A 25042-nucleotide genomic window follows, 5' to 3' on the forward strand; every position below is an offset into this window, starting at 1 on the left:
ATGCCTTCTTATGTAGTCAAATTCATATTATTATTTTACTTCTGCACTTGAAAAAAGATATTATTATTTTATTTTTGTAATTGAAATAAGTATCTTTATGCACCCTTAATTTTTTTTACAACAAAATCAAAATATATGAAAAAAAATGATAAAAAATAACTTTTTTAAGCAAAACAAAAAAGGGTGTATAGATTCTTAATTCTTACATCAAAACCGAATTTTATAAACCCTTGTTACATTGGTGAATCATAGTAAATTGTTATTGAAAATATTTCTAGCATATAAATATAAAGAAATACATCTCGTTACATTATATTACACTCCAACACAATTCCCTGAGCATAATTTTAATTTTATTTTTTTATTAAAATAAAAATTTATTTAAAAAATTACTAACAGACACAAGACATTAAATCTATTAAGCATCTAAATTTACCATTCCATGTTAACTTTTACATTCGCAAGCCAATTTGCCATTTAGCAAATGTATTTCTAACATAAGCAATAAATAGTAAGGCTACATTTGAAAAGCCATTAGTCAAATGTATTTCTAACATAAATGGAAAAGATAATATCATTTTCCTTAAAAGCAAGGAAAACTAGATGCCTGTGTCTGAAGCTTGTATGTAAAAAGTACAGAGCTTTTCTTCTCCATTTTCTGAAAATTTGAATTGAACTTTTCTGTACAGGTCATTTTCTTTTCCTTTTTCAAAAGATATAATCACCTGTTACAACATAATAAATAAAAACCCAAAAAAAAAAAAAAAAAAAAAAAAAAAAAAAAAAGATTTACTCGAAAGAAAGAGGGGCACTAAACTCTTGGCCTGAAAAACCAGGCAAAAAAAAATAAGTTAGAAAACCTTTACAGTCTATACAAAATTCCAAGTTGATCTTGCAACAAATTTCTTTCCAAGTTTGAAGCTATCCACCTTCCTGCCCCATGCAAGCCTACTTCTCTGTCTTTGTACACTACTTCTTTGAGTATGTAAGATAAGGATCTTGAGCAACAGTTAGAACATCTGGTCTTTCAGTTTGGTTATACGTTAGACATCGACGAATAAAATCCTGCAAGGGAATCAGTTAAAATCATAAAAATTAGAAACAGAAAAGCAGCTACAGAGTCTTCCTAAATTTTCATTAACATTCAAAGATATATTGAAACAACTTGAGAGAATGTTGCAGGACGTATAGAAAGATTAGATATAGAAACAGGGGTAGCTGATCAAAATTCTTTCATATGTTATATTATAGCAGGTGAAAATAGCTAATATCACATTTTTCTATGATAAATTTATTTTTCCCCATCTTTGGCTCATCATCCAGGAACCCAGCAAAGATTATTCTGCACCCAAACAATTATCCTAAGCTTTCTAAAAATCTTTTACTATACAACAAAAGATGTGACAAATTGAATCACATAAAATGTCTACTATCTTTCCTCATGTGCATTAATGCCGAAACAATAATTTCTGTTGTGCTTAAGCACTGAAGGAAATTGCATGGTGTACGCTTCAGTAGAATAGGAACAAAACATGTAGTATTAACTATCATAAAACAGGTAGTCCATCTCACCTTTGCCTCATTTGAGACAGAAGGCTTTGAGGGGAATTCAACCCTGCGAGCTTTAATAATTGTGTCTTCACGCAATATTCGTTCTTGAGATTGGTCATGTCCAAAAGGACGTCTGCCAAAGAGCATTTGGTAGAATAGAACCCCAGCTGACCAGACATCAACCTGACTCCCAAAAGAGAGCAAGCAAAGCAATGGACAACAAATAAAGATAAGAATAAGATATTCATTATCTATGAAAAAGCTTCATAAAATGATATGTCTTGAGCAATACAACCATTTAGACATTCATAAAGGCATGACGCAAGAAACAAAGGGAGTTCCTTGTTTCACAATAATCCCCTACCCTCTTCCCTGCAAGGACATTTATTCATAGCAAGACTGACCTTCGATGATATTAAAGGGATCTTGCTGAGCTCAAAGCATTCTGGCGGCAAGTACCTAAATTACAGAAGGGGGAAAACACATTAGCTACAGTTGCCTTAAAAGCTAAACAAGTGAACCTATAAGCAACATTCTAACTGCAATCACATCAAGATTCATCTTTTCATTGTGTCTTTCTTTGTGCATCCATGTGTTTTGCACACACAAAACAGTAAACAATCAAGAAATAAAATACCATGGAAAAATAATTGGAATAGCTAAAGAGAATCCACGCACAATTTCTATTAAAAAGGGGCAAAAGAAGAGTTAGGTTAACTTACGAATTACTAGTGAAAAATATATACAACAATTTCATGCATGTAACTTTATTCATCCATTTCAAGTCTGTACACGAACTCCAATCCTTTTACCCATTAACAATTTAGAAGATTTCACAAAACCTTTATCACTTAGCTTTCGACTTTTCAGAAATATATTAGCGGTATAGAAAGACCCTATGCAGCTTAGGGTTTGCCTCTGGGCCTTCCCTGTCCAGCTTAGGTGGAAGGCGAAGAAAGCCCCAACAGGAAAATAAACTGGAGCACCTAACAACATATCTTCACAGACCAAGAACTACGAGATCGCCAGTATTAATAACCCTATTTCATCCATAGAAATGCAAATCTATTCCATGCTCAAAATTCTGTCATCATGCATCAAATGCTATCCTATTAGTCAAGAGGTAACTGACCACCTAATGAAATAAAAGAATCCAAATGTTTCTCATAACACTTAAAAACTGAAATTCTGATGAACAGAAATGAATTCATTGTATGGTATGCATGGGTGATCTGATATCAACACAATAAATCACCACAATATTTGTGATTGAAATCCTTATGCAAAGTAAGGTGACACAGCAATGAATAATCTGTTACTTGCTATCTTACATATTCTGATAAGACGTTACAAAACAAATTCAAGTTTGAAAGATGAAAGTTTTGACACGCACTTGACATATTAGATAACCAACAAGTAATTCTTTTAGATTAGGAAACCGCAAAGTTGTTTTAGATATATTGTGAAAGTGAGAACTTGTCCACTAAATAAGTTGTAGAATGTTGTATTCAAACAAGGGATACAACAATTGCATCCAGTTGATCACAAATGGCAGACTGCACATTACTCACCAATATGTTCCAGCTCCCTGGGAAGTAAGTTCCATTCCCTGGGATCCAACATCATCCTCCACTATCTTGCTCAGACCAAAATCAGTAACTTTAGCAACACCAAGCTCATCAAATAGAACATTCCCAGGCTTCAGATCATAATGAATAATCTTCTGTGTTCTTTTATTCAAGTATACAAGGCCTTGAAATATTTGTACAATAATGATCCGAGCTTCTCTCTCAGGCAGTATAGGTGTTGCTTTAAGAACAGCATCGAGATCCTTTCCTGATAAGGGAAGATGAAGGAAAATCAAAAAAGTAAAATTTTGAGGGTACATTCAATAGGTTCATTCTTACTGATCAGAGCACAGTCTGAAGGTATTCACTGATATGCCCATTTATAAGTATTGAAATCAATATCATGTTCAAGAGAATATCATACCACTACAGTACTCTAAGACAGTGCAGAATGTATTCTGGTCAATCTCAAAAATGTCCCAAAGCCGAACAATGTGATTATGCACCAATGTCTTGTGAATATTGTACTCTCGTATAGCATGCCTTATGTAACTTTGCTTCTTATCCTCACTCCACTGAGCATTCAGACCATGAAGCTTACATGCAACGTATCTATGCTCTACCAAATCATATGCCTGCTGGAAATTTCTTACTTCAAATCACTGCAAAAAGGTATGCTTTTACAATTGCCAATATTGGCAAAAGAATTCTCTAGACTTTTGCTATGGCAATAAGGAGCCTTGCTTAAAAATGGTGCTACCAATGTTTCAATTATCAAAAGATTGATGAATTGTAAAGTTCTGACCTTGTAAACCTCACTAAATCCTCCTTTCCCAAGGAGGTTTAGCAGGGCATATCGGTGATTCAAAATCTGAAAATTATTAAAGCGGGAACCATCCTCATCTCTTATACGTTTCATTTCACGTATCAGCCGTCCCTTCTCTAGTTCATAACGATCTCTCTCACGCAAAATAATTTCTTCCTCCTATAGAAAATCAATAGCCTATTAATGAGAACGCACATGTGCATAGAGAGGTAAAATTAGTGAACTTACACGCTTAATGCTTGCTAGACGAGATTTAAAAATTTCGTCCTGGATTATAAAATCTTCTTCTTGCGCTCCTGATTCTGCATCTGTTCCATCTCCCTTATCTGCATATCAAAAAACAAAAAAAAAAAAAAAAAAAAATGCAATTAGTATTAAGATTTTTTCCTTTTTTTGTTTTGCAAGCAAAGAAAAAAAGACTGAGAGAGCTAACAAAGGCTAAATAAACCACAAGCGAGCCAGATTTTGAAATTCAAGTGAAAGACAAACATTTATTATTTATCAACATGGGGCCAAAAGTTTCCTGTCAGTACTAAGAATCTTGTAAACCACCAATGGTAAAAAGTAGATGATTCTTTGACAGGAATAAAAGTAACACCAACAGATCTATGAATGAGCATTAAGTTCATGTTCTAGAGTTTCAAAAGGACCATTCAGCTCCATTCTCTCTGAAAAGAGATAGCAGGCCATAGAGTGGACAACTGCCCAAGTGTTGTATGATAATGGGTAATGCCCACTGGAGGTTAGCAAGAATATGTACCAGAAAACCTTAGAGCAAACATAATTTTCTGTTGATCAGCAAAAGCCATAACAGCATGAGGACTGATGAAAAAAAAAATTATAAATATGGTAAAAAAGTTTGAGGGCAACAAAATCTTAATAGACGCCTTAGCAAAAAGAGAGATGCTAAAATACTAATCACAGTTTAGTACTTGACCAACTAAAAGATCAAAAGGTACTTGATAGGTATCCCTGAATCTTACATTCCAACTACCTCAAATAATACTAAAAGAGTAGCATATGGGTGTCACCAAGCACTACAAGGTAAATGTTTTACCAGATTGTCGTTTCTTCAATGATTTCCGCTGCCTCTCAACAGCCTCCTTTGTTTCCACCAATTGTCTCTAAAAAGTCAAATGATGAATCGAAAATATTATTAATGCACACAAAAAGGTGACTTTATTTTAGATTAATAATAATGGTATGTTAGTGTTCAAAGTACCACAGCAGCAGGGGGCATTTCAGTAAATTTGCAAGTTCCGCTGGGATTCATAAAATTCTATGGGTTCTAAATTTACTTTATTTGGTTCATTTTGGTTAGAATCCTAACAATTTAGTAAGTTTAATACTTGATTTCAGTTTTGAAGTTGGAATTCATGCCAAAAAAGATGAGTTAAAGTAATTACAGTCTTAAGGATTACGAATTAGGATTACTTTGAAACTATGGATGTCTAAGCTTATCATGCTTTATTAGTAAGTTTCCAGTGCAAATTCTTCAGTAGTGATGCAATTCTAGCTACAATTTACTTAAAAGTGCGAACATAATTGTGAGTTCATAGACTGCAACTTGAAAAGGAAAAGAAATTGAAATAAATAAATGCAGAGAAAGTAGAGTTTAAAAAGGGACAATTAATTGGTTCAAGGGGGGAGAGAGATCTGACTATGACATACGAGATGAGCATTTAGATCTTTCAGCACTTGCCCATCCTCCCATGTCTCAGATATAACAGTTCCAGCTCTACAACAGACAAAGAAAACATGAGTAACCTAAATAATCAACAAAAAAAAAAAAAAAAAGGCACTCAACTGACATCGATTAAAATAAGAATTGCAGAGAGAGAGAGACAGACAGTAAACAAGGATTGGCAATATGCCTACATCTATGGAGGGCCACCTGCAATTTCCTCACCACAATGGAAAAACTCACAAGTGCCCATTCATAGAAATGAATTTTCCTTTTACACGTAAGAATAGCAGAACCCACAGTTACAAAAATACACACCCAATGTAGATATGCCCTGCGGCAACTAACTGTACCATATTACCTAGCTTTTAGCGTGCAATTTCTTCTCTGAAAATGAGACACAATCTGAATGTGGAATGTTTGTTTTGGTTGGCATTAGAGTACATATATAATTTTTTTTTATCACACTAACGTTAGCTTCCAATAAAATAGTAAATAGCCTTGAATCAAGCATGCTTAATCACTTCTTTTACCATGCTTGATGGGATATGCTACTGAAAGCTCGAGAGGCAGATATAACCTAAATCAAATAGCTGAAGGACTCACACATAAATAGAAACATCATAATCCCAATTTAGTTAAGTTCTCTGCATTCTACTGTGTCTGGAATTCTTCTCAATTTCAGTTTTTTCCTTTGAAAATTTTCATTTATTTTATTTCCTCTTACGTCAATCAAAAATGCACCAAGACAGGATACCTTATCACGCCTACATTGCCAAGTCTTAAAGAATCCTGGCGAACTTTTATCCTAGCTTCCTGTCTCTTTGCCTTTGAGACAGATATCAGTAGATCAGATATCATTTTCACTCTCTGCAACAAGAAAGAACGGATACTAAAAATGGGCATAAAATATAAATAAAGTTTACACCGTCTTCAAATGACATATACCCTGTAAGAAACTTAAGCATGCACATGAATCACACATTGAAAACTAGAAGTCAACATAAAGATTCCAGCAGACAGAAGAATTAAGTAATTAAATTCTAATATACTTTCATCAGAACACTTGAATTCTGGACAAGAATATGCTACTGCCCTAAAATGATGCCTTACAGACACATCTCCAAAATTTAACTACGGCAAACCTCCAGAGCAGCTTAACTTCTTAGGCAGTAGTGGAATGTCGTTCATGTCTACTGCATAAAGAAGAAAATTATTCTGACCCTCCACCATGATGATTATTTCAGGGTAAATAGTTTCCTTTTGCATGCCAACAACATAAAATGACTGAGATCAAGAAATATATTTTTGCCTGTTTAACTAAATCTATACATTTCCAGGTCTTTTTTCACGAAAAAACAAATAAATCTTTAGTACTTTCCTACTTTTGTAAGCTCCAGAATCTCATTGAATCATTTAGATGCTTGTTATTTAGGCGAAAGTTTTACTCCCTCTCATGATTCCATTCATTTGTTTCAGTCATGAACCTGTGAGGTTCACGACACAAAACTTATCAGATACAAAGTAAATGCATTTAATATGAAGAAGAGGACCAATATGGCAGGAACATTACTAGTAAGATGACAGGTAACTGCAATATTAATTAACTACTAAATCAGCCAAAGGTAAATATATTGTAAAACCCATGTCCTTCAGAAAGCAAACCTTTGGCTTCATTTGTTGTTCATAATCTTTTAGCTCCTTCAGTTCCTGCACAAATAAATAAATTCTTTTAATACAATGTGGATAATTAAAGGCTATAAAGTACGGGGAAAAAAAATATACCTTTTCTAATCGACAGCACAGATTGTGATTGTCAGCAGCCTCTTGACGAGATTTACGAAGTTCCTCCTCTAGCATTGCAACTTTTGCACGTAGGGAAGTGACCTCCTCCTAATTCAAGCAAGCAAAAGATGGGATTAGAACAACAGAACGCCAAGGTGTGTTGTACTGTGGGTAAAGCAATGAATCCCTGGGAAGATCTCAAAAATCTAACAAATTGCAACCGAAGATTTTTCTCTTTTATTTAAAACACACACACACACACACACACACACACAAAACAAAAAAGAAAAGGTAAAAGAGTTTATATAACAAAGTCATCAAACTGATACCTCTGATGAAGTGTGATCATCATTGCGTAAATTCTCTTTATGCCTATTATCCTGCAAAACATTATACGTAATTGTCCTTTTAGATAAATTTCCTGCAAAGGAGTTTACCATTTGGATGCAGACTTCCAGAGTACAAAGATGGAATGGAAACAAAAAGTTCTGCATGTAATCTTTAGAGGCCATAAGTTTTCTGTCCATAAAGATCAATAGCAAAAACAATGGTGCCAGAAACAAAAATTATCTACAGAAAGGAACTACTCAAGTGTGCACAAGTTAACCCACAATACTGACAAACAGCCTCCAAGAGAGCACCAATGAAATATGCTAATTAAGTTTCCATGATTCATTGAGTGTCTATTTGTGTATGTGTTTTTATTCTATAACTCCATTTATAAATCACAAACAATCACCAAAGGTACTACAGCATTTACTGGATAAACTATCAAAAGGTTGAAGAGCATATTACATTTATTAGATTTGTTTTGTAGGGGAAACGATCTAAGAAGACATTTTACTCATCTAGCATTTGATGAAACATAAGAATTGATTGCAAAACAATTCAATAGCAAACATGGATTTAAGAATTTTTTCCAAACAGCAATAACTATTCTGCTTAGGTTCTATTAGGGATTGAGTTTGAAGCTGCTTTTTGAAAACTGTGTTTTGATTTTTTTTTTTTTTTTTTTTTTTTTACTTTTTAAAAATAAATTAAATTGCTTCTTGAAAACTATGGTTTGGGAAAAGCTCAAAAATCTGGCTTTATCCAAACCATGGTTTGCATATTGCAAACGCAGTTGACCAAAAATAGCACAACCATAAGCCAAACAGCCACTTAACGAACTGTCTTTTTCTCACTGCCAGCACCCAGCTTACTGCCACAGGAAACCACAACTTGGCATCAGCAGCAAGATTTTAAATAAATACTAAATTGCATGACAAATGACAGAGTCTTCTCTGCCTCCATTATTATTTGGTGCACATTTCCCAGAGCCACAATTCACAGGGACGGAAATTGATGCTGCTTATTTATGGTAGTTCTTTATTTGAATATCTCTGAAGACTGGAAAAAATGTTCTATTCTCCATAAGCATCACGGCATATGATTATTTCATACACTTTTTAGGTAACTTATCCAGACATTTTGCAAATTTTAGGGATTCTCCTTACTTTCCATTCACGAAAAAGAATGTAGCATGAGAGGCATGGCAGAAACAATTGACCAGCTGCAAATCTCAAAACTCTCTAATGTTGATCTTTCCTAATGACATTTTAAAGGAACAATCAATGGATCAAATGAATATATACCAAAGGCTAAATGGATGTATTATGACACACAGCATATGTAACATTGACTCATTGAATCAAGCAACATTAAAGCATATGGAAGATAAGAATATCAATGCAATAGGGTTGCATTCAACACCACTGGTAGAATTACAGCAAAAATAAATAGACTTCATGGAGTAAGCCCCTAGAAAAGTAATAACCCCTTTCAGTATAATACTTACATTGTTTGATCATATTGTTATAGTAATACCGTATGTTGCATGGAAACTTTCTTTGGTAGCCATTTCCGCATTTCAGAAACATTTCCTGCATGAACATGTTTGGAAACTCCTCGGAAACGTTTCGGGGCCATTGCCGCAAAATGGGTAATTTGGAAACACATTTCCCCCTCGCGGAAATATGTTTCCGTGCACTGAGAAACTCTCAGAAACTCGTTTCTCTAATTAAAATAAATACATAAATAAATACAAATTCACAAACATGTATTTTTTGAGTATGAAACTTGTAATTCTTTAGGATATGATTAAATGTTGATTGGACTTGACTTGCCGTTGAATATATTTAATGTTTTTATAATAATTTATTTTTTTATATTTATAAATATAACCCTATATTTTTCACATTTAAGCGTTTCCCCCACATTTCTGTTTCCTATATTTTTAAAAATATCGTTTCTCTGTGACCATTTCCATGCTTCCACGTTTCCATTTCCGAATAGGTAATAACAATAGCAATAGTAATATTAAAAAGTAAAATATCATATAAAATTATGGTAACAACAGTAATTGCAACAAAAAGATGCCAATGAAATAGCAGACTCGTATTCCAGGAAAAGCATACCTTGAGGTATGAGCTTTCAAGCTGACCATTTGAAGGTATTGCTGTTGAAGCAGAATTTTGCGATCTCATTTGATCATTGCCCTTGGAACCACGACCTCTACCTGAAGTAGAATGCCCCCTCCCACGCCCTTGTTTTCTCCTATTTGCTTCAACACTGGTCTTGTTCTCTATGGATTCCCCAGTTTTTTGCTTTCCATCAGCTACTGCCTGTGCCATCTTTTTTAAAACGAAATAAATAAATAATTAGTTTCTAAATATGTTTCCCACATAGAGTTAAAATGGAGAATTTATGGTAAAGAAAATATAAGGAAATGTATCAACAACATAGAGAAAGACTATTAAACCTAAGGAAATAAGCAGAAACATCAAAAAAGTGGGGAGAGATAATTAAGATTTAAGAAAAATATATCAGCTAAACTATTAAGCCCTAAATCGGTAACTCTAAGTTTCCAACCAAATTAAATAGCCAATCATCAATCTACCTCAAGACTTTCAAAAACAGATGAATTATCATCTTCTTGTATTCTTTGGCGTTTCTGAGTGTTTGCTTGTATAAGAAACTCTCCTCCATTCTGGCAAAACCAAATAAAAGACAATGTAAGTGGGAAAAATTGAATGTGTAATGGATATATCCAGTGGGAAATATTCATGTAAATCAAATATCTTATAAAAAAAATGATTTCCGACATAAGAAAAAAAATTTGAACACTAATTTAATAAAATAAATCAACTTCCTAAAATGCAAAATATAATAGTCCACACATGCAAACACTCTCAGATAGATGTACAAAAATTGAATGCATACCATTTTTTTACAAATGTGTTGTAGGACTCACATTGCAAGTGCAACATTCATTCCGAGTATGGAAACCGTCCGATCAACCAAAATTACCATACATGCACATATGCACAAAGGTGCAGCCAATCAATACAATTCAGGTCCATTTATGAACCATTCATCACCTAAGCTGAATTTTTTTTTTTTTTTTCAAGTTTTTTAAAGATGGGTTCAAAGAGGGCAAGCCGTGACGTATACAATACTTAAACTCTTGATGTAGATGCTACACAGTTAGTTCTCATCCTTCAGAGACTATGAATGTAATAGGAGCATCCGTCGACATTCAATATATTGATGAAACAATCCAAAAAACCCATCATCTAATTGTTTTTGAATCGATCCATTCAGTGAGGCCCAATGAATTGTGATTTCCCTATTGGGCCAGGTCGTTTCGGAGCAAGCGGATCATTCCTCTCATCCGGCTCCAGTTCGTTTTTATGTCTTCAAACTCATGACATGAGTCAGCTTTCTATATCTAGCATTATTAACGCCTCTAATTGTTTGGACCAATTTTCCTTACTCATCGTGGTAAATATTATCACATATGCACACCAAAGCAAACTCACAGCAAAGCAACTTTCAAAAAACAAACAAAATGTAGTATTTAAGGAAGTAGTTTATTTCCTCTGAACTTAGTCCATGAAAGCAACATTCGTATAGCATATCTTCTATCATTAGATGGTATACGTCCATGAAAGCAGCATTCGTATAGCATATCTTCTATCATTAGATGGTATATTCCCACATGATATCCTCAGTGTTTAAGCAATAAAGACAACCACATTTCCAACTAAAACAATCACCCACTGTCATTTAATGTGAGATAAATACCTTGAAATTCAGTGTTATCTTACCCATTCACATTTGATACAAAGAGAGATCATGCAGAACGAATTAAAGATTTGAGATGGAGCCAGGAATTATCCTACAAATCACAATATTCGATTCCTAAGCACAAAGAATTAAGCCTAGCCAATGTACTATGATATATAACACAAGAAGAATATAAATTGCATTTTTCATGAACCTGCTTCTATGATTCATTAGTAATTTCCGAGACCATGCAAAAGTTTGACAGCAAACCAAGAAATTCTAGCATATGAATCTAACAGTTGCAAAGTAGCCCCAATCCAAGCACTTATCAGTAATTAAGAGCAAGATACAAAAAAACAATGCATACATTACTACTCAGATACATATGCATACACATAAAAATAAACAAGAGCTTACATCATCATCAGAATCACTAGAACTCATCTGCTCGGCCGAGTCCTTATAGGGCACAAATTTCACTGCGGAAGAGACAGAGGACCAAGTGGGTTGTTGCTGCGATTGGGCAGGGGTGGAGGCGATAGCAGAAGCCTTACCCACCATGCGAGCTTCGAGTTTAGCAATCTTAGTAGGCAAGGACTGGTCTGATTGATTAGAAGAGTTAGAAGAGAAATGTATCAACATATCATCAGACATTGTGCAAGAACCTAATACTTGGCAATCAAGAAAACAAAAAAGAGTTCAGATCATTCTTAAGCAGAGAGACAAATGGATTCAGTTTATCAATCAGTACAAAACCCTAAAATGTTGGTTTTTTATAAAAGAAAACAGATTCTCCCCAGCCTTTGGTTTGTATAAAACAAAGGCATGATCAAACAAAAGTGACAGTAAAAAGACTGCAGAAAAGGTAAGAGAAGGAGAGAGAGAATTTCTAGGGTTTTGAATTTGGCAAAGAGAAAAGAAAATCAGAGTGAGAGAATTGGAGGAGAAGGAATTCCAGGAGAAGAACAAGGAATGATGGGGCGTTGGAGGGTTGTTTGTATTGCTTTTTGGGCAGAGGAAAAGAAGTTTCAATGGGTGAGTTCAAAACTTAAAAGACTGTTTCTTTCTTTTCTTTTGGGCTTTGATTTTGAATTGGTCAGATGAACAATTGTTTGAATCATGGAAGAAAAAGTGGGGACTTGGAAGTGAACACGATGGAATTTGGAAAGAGACTGGTTTGGTGGTGAGACTGGACTTAATTTTATACCTAATATATTTTGAGGGTAAAAGCATGTGATGATATGATAGTGAAACCATGTGAGTTGGATAATAATTTGATCCCATTTTTATTAATATCTATACAAAATATTCACAAAACCCTTTTGAAATTCTATGCTTTTGAGAGGGGTAATATTGACATTTTACCATTTAAGCAAAATAGATAAATTCATCCATGTATCTTTCAAAATAAAAATTTTGTAGCACTTTCGATTTTTATTTTGATCCATTAAACACTTCAATTTATAAAATCGCTCTTATTAATCACTTCAACTCGATCCATTTAATATTTCAACTCATAAATTAGATCGATTAAATAATTATTTTATAGTTGAAAAAAAATGAAAATTACATCAAATCAATATTTTAAACATGAAAGTGAAAAGTTCTAAAAAGATATTATTGTTAATACAAATAAGTGTATAATGTTACGGAAATCCTTAATTCTAAGAGGCATGATATGTTTTTACAAAACGCGGTGTTTCAAAAAATCTTTTATTAAAGGTACGAGGATGAATTTATATGTGGGTGAAAAATACCATTAATGTCCATTATCCTCTTTAAAAGATTAATCTATTAGGGTAAGATTTGATCAAATTTTATTCTTCACATTTGAGCTAAATTTGAAAAGGACTTTCAAAATACTTTATTTCAACTCAACTCAAATTTCATTAGTAGATTGAGGGAACAAAGAAAGATGACTCAGCCCTAAAAGCCCAAAAAGGTTCTTTATTAATAATTTGTCCTCAAATCCTAGCTTGCACTTGCCAATAACAAAACTTGGTTAATTTTAACGCAAAAATTACGAAATTACCCATATTATATACATATCCAAGCTTACTAAAATCAAATCAAATCAAATCAAATTATTATATTTTTTTAACTATTAGTATGCGGACCCTATTATTAGGGACCTGTTCGAGACTTAGTCATAGTTAAGACTCATCGCCTTTTCCTACATCTGTGTTTAATGGAATTGAACCTGAAAGCTCTTTCCATATATTCGGCCTGTATTGTTAGCTGAGCCATAGCTCTAAGTAAATCAAATTAAATTATTAAAACCGAAAAAAATAAATTAGACTAATGAAAACTTTTAGTTTTCTCATATTATTAAAAAAGTTAGATTATTGTGTTTAGGCCAATTGAAAAAAAAAAATTATAGAAAAATAACATTTTTTATAATTTTACCAAAAATATCAAACTTATTTATCACCACAAATTTGCATCAAATAATCAAAAGGTCCAATTTTACCAAAAAAATAATTTTTAATATTGTTAACTAATAAAATTCATTACTTAAAAATATTTAATGTTTTGTAGGTTATTTTTTAGACGTTATGTTTTTAGATTAAACGATTTTGTCGTTGAATATTAAAATTTGTTATTTTTTTTTAGTAAAAATTAGGTTTTTTAATCATTTGATACAAAATTCAGATAGTAATTATATAAAAAGTTGATTTTAAGCCACATATATTATCTTTAAATTCATGAGATAAATTGAGCATTATTCATTTAAAATTTTATTATTCAATACCTTAAATTTATTTTATTATTAAAACTGAATATATATATATAAAATAGATTTGATTTTTTTTTGTTTATTGTAAATTATAGTCCACTTTCTTTTTTAGAATATAATTAATTGTTTAATTAACTAATATATATCTCTATTTAATATATTTTATTAATCATCAATTTTATTTTAAATACTGTGGGCATTTTGAAGGGAGGATGCGCTTTCCATTCCACCAATAAAAATGTGCAACTTCTTGACGAAGTAGAGACTTTAGATTGTGACTGAAGCCATCGTTAGGACAACAATAAGTTATAGAAGTAAAGCAACTTGTAAGCGAAGTAGAATCTGAGATTTGGACGTCTATATATAACTTGTCAAGTGTTCTCTCTCTCACCGTAGCAAAGATAGACTTAAGCTTCTTCTCTTTCATTTTCTATTGATATTTTGCTCTGCAGTTTTAAAACAAAGTAGCTGAAATCAACATGGCTGGGGAAGTTGGCTACAGATTCTGTCCAAATGATGAAGAATTGGTTAATCATTTTCTGAAGCTAAAGATGCTTGGCCATGACGATCAAGTCAGCAGAATTCCTGAGATTGATGTTTTGACTGTTGAACCATGGGATATACCTTGTGAGTAATTCTGTTCAAATGCACAAATTTAATCTTATACTTTCAACGATTATATTTGTGGCTCCCGAATTTTTACAGAGTTTAATCATGACCTTAAACTTTCATATTTTAGTAATAATTATGTGCATCAGAAATAAAATGTGAAATGAAAAAGTGTACGATAATGATTAAATCTCTAACAAAATAATGTCATTTTGGCGAAGAACACAGTTATTACTAAAATGTAAAATTATAGAATCTCACGATCACCCAATACAATTCAAGGACAAAAGGAGAATCCGCAAAAGTTCAAAAGGTGCAATTTATATATTAGGCCGATTCTATTTATAATAGGTGTTTATTATTGTTTTGTACTTAATGCATGCAGCCATGATGCCAAATAACTCAAACGATGGAGTTTGGTATTTCTTCTGCCGTCGCAATCATAATGGTCAGCGGCTCAACAGGACAACTAATGTTGGATTCTGGAAAACCATTGGCAAGACTCTTAAAATCAAGGATATTGCTACAAAACAGATTCTAGTTTTCTATCAGAACGGTGCTAATGGTCGTGTTAGGACCAACTGGATTATGCACGAGTATAATCCCACTTTCGACTTCCCAGTCCAGGTATCCTTCAATATTCTCTAATCCAGTAGTTAAGTAAAAATAATATCTCTATTATCTTTTTATTCTTGATAAATTTGTGTAGAGTGATTACGTTCTCTGCAAACTGAGGCAAATGCCAGAAGACAACAATCTTTGAAAGACAATAAAAGACTCAGGTTGTGAAGCTGCTGTCCAGAAAATAAATTGCTATGGATTGGTGTTGCAGTAGAAGACAGCATTATTTCCTCTAGTTATAACGTTTGTATTTAGTTTTGTAGTGTGTATTTTCGTGCTGTTTAATTACTAGTGCTATGTTATTGGATTGGATTCCCATCATTGCAAGAATGAAATTATAATAGCAAGAAATTGTAACAGAAGACTATTATCATTCCCCTTGGGCACCACAAGGGTAAACATAGAAGACTCGCGATTAGAAAATAATGTATGCAAGTTCAAGGAAACAGATAGCACAAGTGACCGAGATTCAAGCACAAAGAAAGTAAAAAATCAAGTCTTAAATTAACCCATCAAAGATTAGTCATAAAATAATAGGTGACGATAAGACGGTTGAGCAAGGAATAAACACACAAAGTAAAGATGGAATAAATCTCTTTGGGGCATTCATGTGCGAGTATAAAACAATTGGATGAATTAATAAGTAACTAAAAACAAAACACAGGCTGATACAAGGTTACATGGTAGGATGAATCAGCAGAGAGAATTGGTTTCAAAAGCCACACTTGGCTGTTGTTTACATACAAGCTTGTTACTACCACCAGTTATAATTTCCTCCAAACCCAGCATTGCCAGAATTGCTAAATCTTGATGCTGTAAATCTATGATGGAAAGACGTACCTGAACCTTGCCATGTTGAAGGTCCCCGATGACTCTGGAAAGCCGCACCTGAACCTTGCCATGTTGAAGGTCCCCGATAACTCTGGAAAGCCGTTCCTGAACCTTGCCATGTTGAAGGTCCCCGATAACTCTGGAAAGCCGCACCTGAACCTTGCCATGTTGAAGGTCCCCGATAACTCTGGAAAGCCGTACCTGAACCTTGCCATGTTGAAGGTCCCAAATGAGACTGGTAAGTCGTCCCTGAACCTTGCCATGCTGAAGATCCAGAGTAACTATTTGGCACATCCTTAGAAGGTTGAGAACTTGACATACCTAGATGACTCTTGTGCTTTCTCTTGGAAGATTCAGAGCCTGACATCTGACTCTTATAAGTTGGTTTTGAAGGAGATCTCCAATGGTTCTTTTTGGATTTTGATTGGGATGTGTCTTCAGGATACTCTGAAACCCAGCCACCTCTCTGTTTCGGTTTTTTTGGTGTCCAGGATAATTCAGGGTTCTCTGCAATCCAGTCACCTCTTTGTTTTGATTTCTTTGGCGTATGGGATAATTCAGGATCATCTGTAATCCAGCCACCTCTTTGTTTTGATTTTTTTGGTGTTTGTAAATCTTCAGGATCTTCAGTGATCCAGCCACCTCTTTGTTTCGATTTTTTTGGCGTATTAATCCTTTTTTGTTCAGACTTGGTTTTTCTCTTTTTACGAGACTTGCCAAGATCTGGAGGAGCAGATTTAAATCCTGCAGCTTCTTTCTTTTTTCTCTGAGGTTTCAGAACAGGGGTTGAAGATCCATGATTCTTATCCCCAGCCTGCACATAATCAACAACTTATAACTTCGCCTGTACTTTATAAAGAACAATAAAATGTCCCACAAAGAAAACACTGCATTTTGATAACCAAGTGATAACTTAGTCAGCATACTGTAATCCTAAGAACATGGAAAATGTTTTTTCCACCAAAGGCCTGAAAACCTACTTTTGCAGAATTTGTGCATTCACGTGCAAAATGTCCTTCTTCACCACATCTAAAGCATGAACTAGGTGAGGCTGCCATGGTGGCTTCATCATGCAACCCTAAACATTCCTGCACAGATAAATACCCACACATTAAGAAGCTGGTCCTAATCATCAAACATTTACCAAGTACATAAACCCCAAGATGGATCCATAAGGGTAACCAGAACTGATGTTGTACATGCAAATGTCAAAAGAAAAATAGAGACCCACATAATGAGAAGTAGATAAATTTGCACTTGCAAAGCTTTTGGAGTAAAGGAATTGATAAATAATCACAATGGATCCATAACATAGAAAGAAAAATCATATATTGGCAATTAATAAGATCATATCTTTTATCTAAAGGGCATGACCTCCAACCAAAAATTAAAAAAGGCATTGGCTTTTTGCTCCAAGCAGAAACATGAACAATAATAAGAACACCAGCCACGGAAAAAAGACCTCAAAGCATGTTCAAAGAGAATGTTGCTGAAAAAGCTCATTACAAGTGGGTGTTTGGTCTGCATGCCTATGTTCATGACTCAGTAGCCAAATGCTTAAAGTAGCACTGGAAGTGCCAGAAGTGGAACTTGAATGGCACATAATCCATGGCCATTATTTATTAAGTTGCATTTGTCAGTTAGTGCAAATCATAGTTAATACTTAGTTTGTGTCTTTGTTAGCAACCATTTCAAGCCCTCATCTTTGAGTAGTTTGCTTCATATCAGGGTTCACACAATTCAGTTACCAAACTATGGAAAGTTTCTTTACATGTTATAAATCATAAATAACTATAAGAAAACCAAAGGTTACAATAGATAATTTTTTTATATTGGTTTCTCATTTTTCTTTGCCCACCCCTAGCCTTAGGTTTAGTGTTGGTTAGTGTGGATGAAAAAGGGGCTTACTGGAGTTCAAAACATTCTAGGGGGCCAAGATCTAGTCTCTAAACAAGCTCTTGCTGCGTTTATTCCTTTCAATTAACCAAAATGGGTAAATGAAAGAACCAAGCCAGAAAGCTAGATGCCTGTTCTCGTTGAAGACCATTCTAGGGGGCTAAGATCTAGTCTCTAAACAAGCTCTTGATGCATTTATTCCTTTCAATTAACCAAAATGGGTAAATGAGAGAACCAAGCCAGAAAGCTAGATGCCTGTTCTCGTTGAAGACCATTTGATCCAATTTCATACTCAGGCTTATATCATAGCTTTTGTATCATACATAACAATCAGAAGATGAAAACAACACTGTCACTATTTATACATGGCCAATGCAGCGTTTGCTTGAGCAATTCAAGATTGAAAACAATGGAAATAATAATAGCAGGGACAGACAATCACCAAGACATTCTATTCTAAGAAAATAATATAAGCAAGGCAGGAAAGGATTCTCAGAAATAACAAATCAATGGCTATATTAGCATGTATATGTAAATATACACTTGTGTCCCTAACCATGAAGAGAAATGGTATTGGAAACATTTATTAGGACTCACCACACCAGTATGACCCAGTTCACCACATTTATAGCAAGAAACTTCTCTTGGACTATTATCTACAAAGTTTACACAACAAAGATGGCCAAAACTCTTGCAGATGTAACACTGAATGTCCTGAAGTAAAAAGGTGACATTAGTCAATAAACAAATAGAGATAGTGATCCAGATGCAAATAATAAAGCTTTCACCAAAAAGTATAAAAGAAAGAACACTGATGAAGGAAATAAAACACGACCTTGAGATCATCAAGAGAATAATTGTTCTTGCATGAAAACATATCATGCCCAGAATCTCCACATTTCAAACATACTTTTGAATTCTCAGGACAACCCTTATGTTTCTCTGGGCAATTTTTTGGACGATGCCCACTTGATTTACAGATAATGCAAACTCGTTCCTGCAAAGAGATCCAAGTGCAACAAAATACACAGATGAAATGCCATTAACTAAGTTACAAAGTCACTAAGTTAAACACACTCAACAAGAAAAATAGGACGGAAAGCAGAACAGAATTTCAAACATACTCAACTTCAACAAACAAAGATCATAGGTTGATAAAATATCTCCATCAATATTGTAATTACAAAGTACAAACCTTGGAACATTGCCTAACACCATGCTCCAAACTGCCACAAAGAAAGCAGGCTCTTTTCTTTTTCTCGAGTGATGGACAATTTACTGCCATATGACCTTCCTTGCCACAATTGTAGCACGTTGACCACCCACTATCCGGAGGATCAAAGTATCTTGGACCTCGCTGAGAGAATAAAAATAGAGATGCCAATCTAAGCCTTCACAATGAATCACATTCTTTTCTCTTTTTAATTTAATTTCTTTTTGTTTCAAATTGCATATAAGAACAGATAGTTTAATTTAGTTAACTCACAAGAAGCTTTCGCAGCACAATATTGTCTGATATCCCAACAACATTTGGATCCGCATTTTTATCTAATTGCGATGTGGGCTGATCTGACTCCGAATTCTCCAAAGTCTCAGCTTTTTCAACCATGTTTGCCTCTTCATCTTCCTTTACAAGAAGGACCTAATGCAATGTGGGATTAGGTACACTACTACATATGAACTTGAAAAGCCCAAAAATCAAAGTGCACGATCTTATACTCAACCAAGCAAAAGGAAAGATTAAAATAAAGCTCAATGAACTTAAAATAATCAAATTCGATGAGTTAAGCACCATAAAACCAATTTAATCAAGCAGAATAAGTGAATAAGCAAGTTAAATAATAAACAGGAACTCACAGATTGTTCTCCAGTTTCAATATTTTGATTTTTCTTCTTTCTCTTCCTCTTCTTAACAGACAAAGGATCTTTAACAGCCACTTCAGCCTCCTGCGACGGCGACGACGAGGAAAACTCAACCACCTTCCCATCACTACTGCCGCCGCCAGAGACAACGACATCACCACTACCATTCTTAGGCACATCATCGTCATCATCGTCTAAAACGACAACACAGTGGTTATCGTTTTGAGCCAACTTTGCTTCTCGCTTTAGCAGCGCCTTCTCAACGATCTTCAAACTCAGATCCTCGTTGGCCTCGTAGTCATCGTCACTGCTCACTGCTATCACATGCATCTCCTCTTCGTTTTCTTCTTCAATTTTCCCTTTTTGCTTCTCTGCCTTTCCCATTTTGCTCACAAGTAATCCCTAATTTGAATTGTAAGCTGTATTGGCGGTGAAGAAGAGAGAGCAGGGTTTGTGCCTAGTTCTGAACCCTTGAAATTCCGGACAAGTTAACCGTTTTGATTTTAATTTTTCTTTATAAAGTGGGTCAGAGATTTGGGCTTTTCAAACAAACCTGGCTGCGAATCGGAATGGACAGTCAGAGAGTGCATTTGTTAACAAATCACAGATTAAATCCGTTTATTTTTAAAAATAATTTCTCTTCAAAATATATTTTTATAAATTATATAATTATAATTTTTAAATTTTAAAAATATATTATTAAGTATATAAAAATAATAAATTATGATATTGTAATAAATAATAAGGGAAGCCAGCCAATAATAGAGGAAGGCCGATATTAATTAGTGATTGTTGATAATTGTAAGTATCAATTATTGGCAGATTAATAAAATATAATGTTCTTTTTTTCTTGGTTTTTACTAGAAAAACTTTGTCAATGATCAAGAAATATTTCTCTCACCAAAAATAGAAATTATTTTCTTTTTCAAAACTTAGTTTTTCTTTTGACCAAGCTATCTTTATTAATTTTCTTAAATGCGCCAAGCATTTGAAATTTAATAAAAAAAAATTAAGAATATTTTCTGAAATAATTTGAGCCTAAATTAGTTTTCATAATATTTTTTTTGATTTGAGAAGCCCAATAGACCAAAATAACATTATGAGCTGCGGGTAACTATAAATGGTAATATAATCTAGTGATATTTCTATTCCCAACATTGTATTTTGAATCAATATTTTCGACTAATTATAATGATCCAATACTATTTTTGTATTTTTTTTAAATGTTTCAAAATATCAAAATTACTGAATCGAGCAAATTAGTAATTATATAATTGAATTAAATATCTCCAAATTTTAAATTTTTAAATCTTCGACTTGTTGTAGTTAGTCGATTAGCATACTTAAGAAGTTTTTAAATTTACTAAATAGTTAAAAAAATTTTTTTTTTTTTTTGAGTTTTGTTTTCTTGTTTGTGGTACATTTGTTAGGCGTTTGCTTATTTTCCCGAAGGGAAACCAAGTAGATTGTTTGCCAATATATCTGGAAGTTGCTGATTTATCAAGCTTGCCTAATGGATGGAGTAGAGATGTGGATTTTAGTTTTTCAGTAATTAATCAATTCGATAACAATGCTACCGTCCGAAATGGTAATTTCGATACTAATGTGAGGAGTGAGAAGCATATTACTAATTCTTAAAGAATTCATTCAGTGCATTTTTACTTGTTCTTTGTCTCATGTTTATCGAATCGGCAATGGAGTCGCTTATAATTTAACTAAAGAAATACTCTCTTCTACTTTTGAGGAACTATTTTGGTTTGAAGATGTTTCACCCTCTATTATTTTTCTTGTTCAGACTAATTAGTAGTCGGGTTTTTCTTAATGCAATTTCTAAGTTTTCCCTTAAAGAAAATAGAAATAAATATTAAATGAAATGAATTTCATGTTGTTAATTTTGGTCTTAACATAAGAAAGAATTAGAAGATTCACTTGTGGAATTACCTTTAAAAAATAAAAATTTTCTTGTATAATTCATGTGAATGAAATGAATTGATTATTAATATATGACGGTTGAATTTAGTTTTAAAATTTTTCTAAAATCGACTTAATAAAATATCGAAAATTTTACATTTCGCTCATAAAATATTTTTTCTTATTCCACCACTCTTAATATATTTTCTTAACGGAATGGTAATTCCTTTTTATCATCAAAAAGTGAAAGGGAAAGGGAATAAAAAAGATAAAATAAATGGTAATTCCTTTTTATCATCAAAAAGCAAAAGAAAGGAATCATTAAAATGGAAAAGTGAGAGATGGGAAAGAATAAGAGAGCAATATATATATATATATCTATGGCAGAAGAATGTTTATTATCACCAAATTACGAGTCAAGGGGAGGGTCACCAAGTCTCTTACTCCTGTCAAGCTCCGCCTTAGTGGAAGTGCGTGGGTTACACCCTATAACTATATCTAACGCATACGATAGTTGACATAGGAATGACGTATTAATAACCTATTTTGATAATTATATATGCTCATATCTTGAATTATGGTGAGGCTAAGCCCAATACTTACGTATATTTTGCAGAAAAAACCAATGGCCATGTATTCAAAACAATCGCATCTTTTATTTCTCTTAGCAAAATAAAAGATCCTAATGAAAAGTATCTTGTGAATTATACTCTTATAGTAGAAGCTGAAGTTGTTGTTCACAACGTTGAGCATTATTCAGTTCCTGACCTCGAAAAAGAAGACAGTACAGTTGAGTCAGAAATACCTGAACAAGTTATCCAGGCTCCAAAAAATGAAGTTCCTGCATCAGAGAATCAAGTTATCCAATTTAGAAAATTTATGCATCAATTGATTGAGTTAATTTGGGTTTATTACTGGTTAAGAAAATAAAAGTTTTAAGTATATAATTCTTAACTGCTAACTCCTTCAAATATTTATTGTTTTGCTTACTGAATCGTCTCTAACAACCGAATCTCAGAATCAAGATGAAGTACTTCCAGCTGCTTCTTCCACTTGTGATCAAGAAGTCGACGCTTTGTCTTCTGATATGGCTGCGTCCTCACAGCATGTTACACCCTATTCGAATTTACAGATAAAGTCTCAGAACCTCCTACCAGAGCTTTCAAGCCAGAATAGAACTTCGAGGCCTTTTTTGATTGGAGCAATCGCAGTTTCTCGAGAAGCAGCTGGACCTGGTTTTCTTGAACAGCAGAGAAAAGCATTGGAATGCTTTTTTAATATGAGAGAAAAGTTATACAACGAGCCGATGCCTTTGGCAATATTGAGCACATTATGCATGCAATTATTCTGCATACAGATAATTTGCTTGAGAAAATAGTTCTTGAACATTTTGTGTCTTGGTTGGCAGAATCTAGAGAGAGTATACCTATTTCTACCACCATTGAAGAAGCTGCTCAAGCTCGGAAAACATCTCTTTCCGAGAAAGCCACAGATCTCGACGCAAGGTTGTCTCATAAAAAGAAAACACTAATTTCCTTGGATGCTGAATTCTCAAGGCCGTTCGATGAAGAAGAAAAACTAGAGGCTGAAATTCGACGCTTAATTACCCAGAAGGAGGAGCTTCTTGCTCATAAGAAATCAGTTGCGGGACAGCTGGAAAAGGTCAATCAAGAAACAGCTGAAGATTTGGAAGAATTGCAAAGTCTGAAAGAGGAAATGAAGCAGGCCAACACTGAATGGCTTGGAGCAAAAGAAAAACTGGAGCTAGTTAACGTCCATTGGAAACCCTTGAAGGAGAACCTGAAGAAAAAGGTTTAGATTTCCCGAGGACATAGCTTCAGTGTATGCAGTCTTTTTTGTTCTGTTTCATGCTGCACTGAACCTGAAGTTTGGCTAAGTTTTTCAATTGACAATTTCTTCTGTTAATGAAACCATTTCTTCTATTTCTTCGTAGAAGACATTAGGAAAACTCAAACTTGACTCTTTATACAAGCTGAGGTTAAGTCATTAGGTTACGGGTTCCCGTTTTATTTTATAACATTATCCATATTTTGTTGAATGTATTCGGAATTTCAGATTGCTCCTCAAAGTCCAAACCTGGGGTTCAGGCCTTATATTTCCATATTGATTATTTAGAATTGATTTATAAATATTTACATTCGTTATAATTTATTTAGAAATGAATATTAAATGAAATGAATTTCATGTTGTTAATTTTGGTCTTAACATAAGAAAGAATTAGAAGATTCACTTGTGGAATTACCTTAAAAAAATAAAAATTTTCTTGTATAATTCATGTGAATGAAATGAATTGATTGTTAATATATGACGGTCGAACTTAGTTTTAAAATTTTTCTAAAATCGGCTTAATAAAATATCGAAAATTTTACATTTCGCTCATAACTCTTAATATATTTCTTAACGGAATGGTAATTCCTTTTTATCATCAAAAAGTGAAAGGGAAAGGGAATAAAAAAGATAAAATAAATGGTAATTCCTTTTTATCATCAAAAAGCAAAAGAAAGGAATCATTAAAATGGAAAAGTGAGAGATGGGAAAGAATAAGAGAGCTATATATATATATATATATCTATGGCAGAAGAATGTTTATTATCATATGATTGTGAAGAACTTTGCATTTAGAGTCAAAAGTCATTAATTAAGCCATGGGAGGTATATATGAAATTTTCTATTTGATCATATCATAGCCAAAAGCTTTTTTTTTTTTTTTTTTTTTAAATTTATTCAGATTTTCTTTTTCCAAATTTTGTTGCTAATTTCTTGTTGCAGATGTCAAAACTACCGCTAATGTGGTTGAGCTTGTTTCATCGAAATTCCAATGGAGAATTAAAAAATTTTCCGACATTACTGACAAGGAACTGTATTCAGATATATTCAATGTTGGTGCCTCTAAATGGTATAATTAATTTCTTGGCTACCTGTAGCTAATATTATTAGAATAAGCACTTGGGTTAGTTTGTTTCAACTGAATTAAACTAGATTAAACGGAATAAACATAATTTTTGAATAAAAAAAGACTAATTAAACTAAAC

General features: G+C 33.5%; 3 protein-coding genes across 5 annotated transcripts; 1 reads left to right on the forward strand and 2 right to left on the reverse strand.

Moving 5' to 3' along the window:
- Positions 1 to 409: 409 nt before the first annotated feature.
- On the reverse strand, positions 410 to 12726 carry LOC105629355 (serine/threonine-protein kinase TOUSLED). The gene is made up of 16 exons (XM_089723576.1): positions 11939 to 12726; positions 10353 to 10442; positions 9871 to 10086; positions 7744 to 7794; positions 7415 to 7522; positions 7295 to 7339; positions 6387 to 6499; positions 5617 to 5683; positions 5003 to 5069; positions 4174 to 4271; positions 3925 to 4104; positions 3544 to 3754; positions 3123 to 3387; positions 1956 to 2010; positions 1573 to 1734; positions 410 to 1065 (listed from the first exon to the last, which is right to left on the reverse strand). The coding sequence occupies exons 1-16, from the start codon at positions 12173 to 12175 to the stop codon at positions 970 to 972; spliced, it is 2061 nt and encodes a 686-aa protein (XP_089579702.1). The 5' UTR covers positions 12176 to 12726; the 3' UTR covers positions 410 to 969.
- Positions 12727 to 14651: 1925 nt separating this feature from the next.
- On the forward strand, positions 14652 to 15799 carry LOC105629356 (NAC domain-containing protein 4-like). The gene is given in 3 exon segments (NM_001308775.1): positions 14652 to 14885; positions 15253 to 15494; positions 15577 to 15799. Coding segments are annotated over 3 exon segments (444 nt in total). The 5' UTR covers positions 14652 to 14737; the 3' UTR covers positions 15631 to 15799.
- Positions 15800 to 16052: 253 nt separating this feature from the next.
- On the reverse strand, positions 16053 to 20609 carry LOC105629357 (uncharacterized). Of its 3 annotated transcripts, none has more exons than XM_037640696.2 (8): positions 20073 to 20609; positions 19702 to 19857; positions 19411 to 19572; positions 19051 to 19212; positions 18813 to 18929; positions 17300 to 17407; positions 16641 to 17133; positions 16053 to 16520 (listed from the first exon to the last, which is right to left on the reverse strand). In XM_037640696.2, exons 1-8 carry the CDS (start codon positions 20460 to 20462, stop codon positions 16243 to 16245), a joined length of 1866 nt encoding a protein of 621 aa, XP_037496624.1. In that variant the 5' UTR covers positions 20463 to 20609; the 3' UTR covers positions 16053 to 16242. The 3 variants fall into 3 exon arrangements, with proteins under 3 accessions (XP_037496624.1, XP_037496623.1, XP_037496622.1); XM_037640695.2 differs by having other exon boundaries at positions 16053 to 16526; XM_037640694.2 differs by having other exon boundaries at positions 16053 to 17133; positions 20073 to 20607.
- Positions 20610 to 25042: the final 4433 nt, after the last annotated feature.

The sequence above is a fragment of the Jatropha curcas genome, chromosome 1, assembly GCF_041381405.1.
Source record: "Jatropha curcas cultivar XTBG-Jc1 chromosome 1, XTBG_Jcur_1.0, whole genome shotgun sequence".
Lineage (NCBI taxonomy): Eukaryota > Viridiplantae > Streptophyta > Magnoliopsida > Malpighiales > Euphorbiaceae > Jatropha > Jatropha curcas.

Excerpts from the sequence above, each read along its gene's own strand:
- LOC105629355 (XM_089723576.1), bottom strand. The coding sequence starts at position 12,175 with ATGTCTGATGATATGTTGATACATTTCTCTTCTAACTCTTCTAATCAA. Across the intron at positions 7,340-7,414 it reads TGTGCTGTCGATTAGAAAAG|GAACTGAAGGAGCTAAAAGA; the intron begins GTATATTTTTTT and ends TTATTTGTGCAG. Across the intron at positions 2,011-3,122 it reads CAGGGAGCTGGAACATATTG|GTACTTGCCGCCAGAATGCT; the intron begins GTGAGTAATGTG and ends TCTGTAATTTAG.
- LOC105629357 (XM_037640694.2), bottom strand. The coding sequence starts at position 20,462 with ATGGGAAAGGCAGAGAAGCAAAAAGGGAAAATTGAAGAAGAAAACGAA. Across the intron at positions 19,858-20,072 it reads TTGAAACTGGAGAACAATCT|GTCCTTCTTGTAAAGGAAGA; the intron begins GTGAGTTCCTGT and ends ACATTGCATTAG. Across the intron at positions 18,930-19,050 it reads ATTCTCTTGATGATCTCAAG|GACATTCAGTGTTACATCTG; the intron begins GTCGTGTTTTAT and ends TTTTTACTTCAG.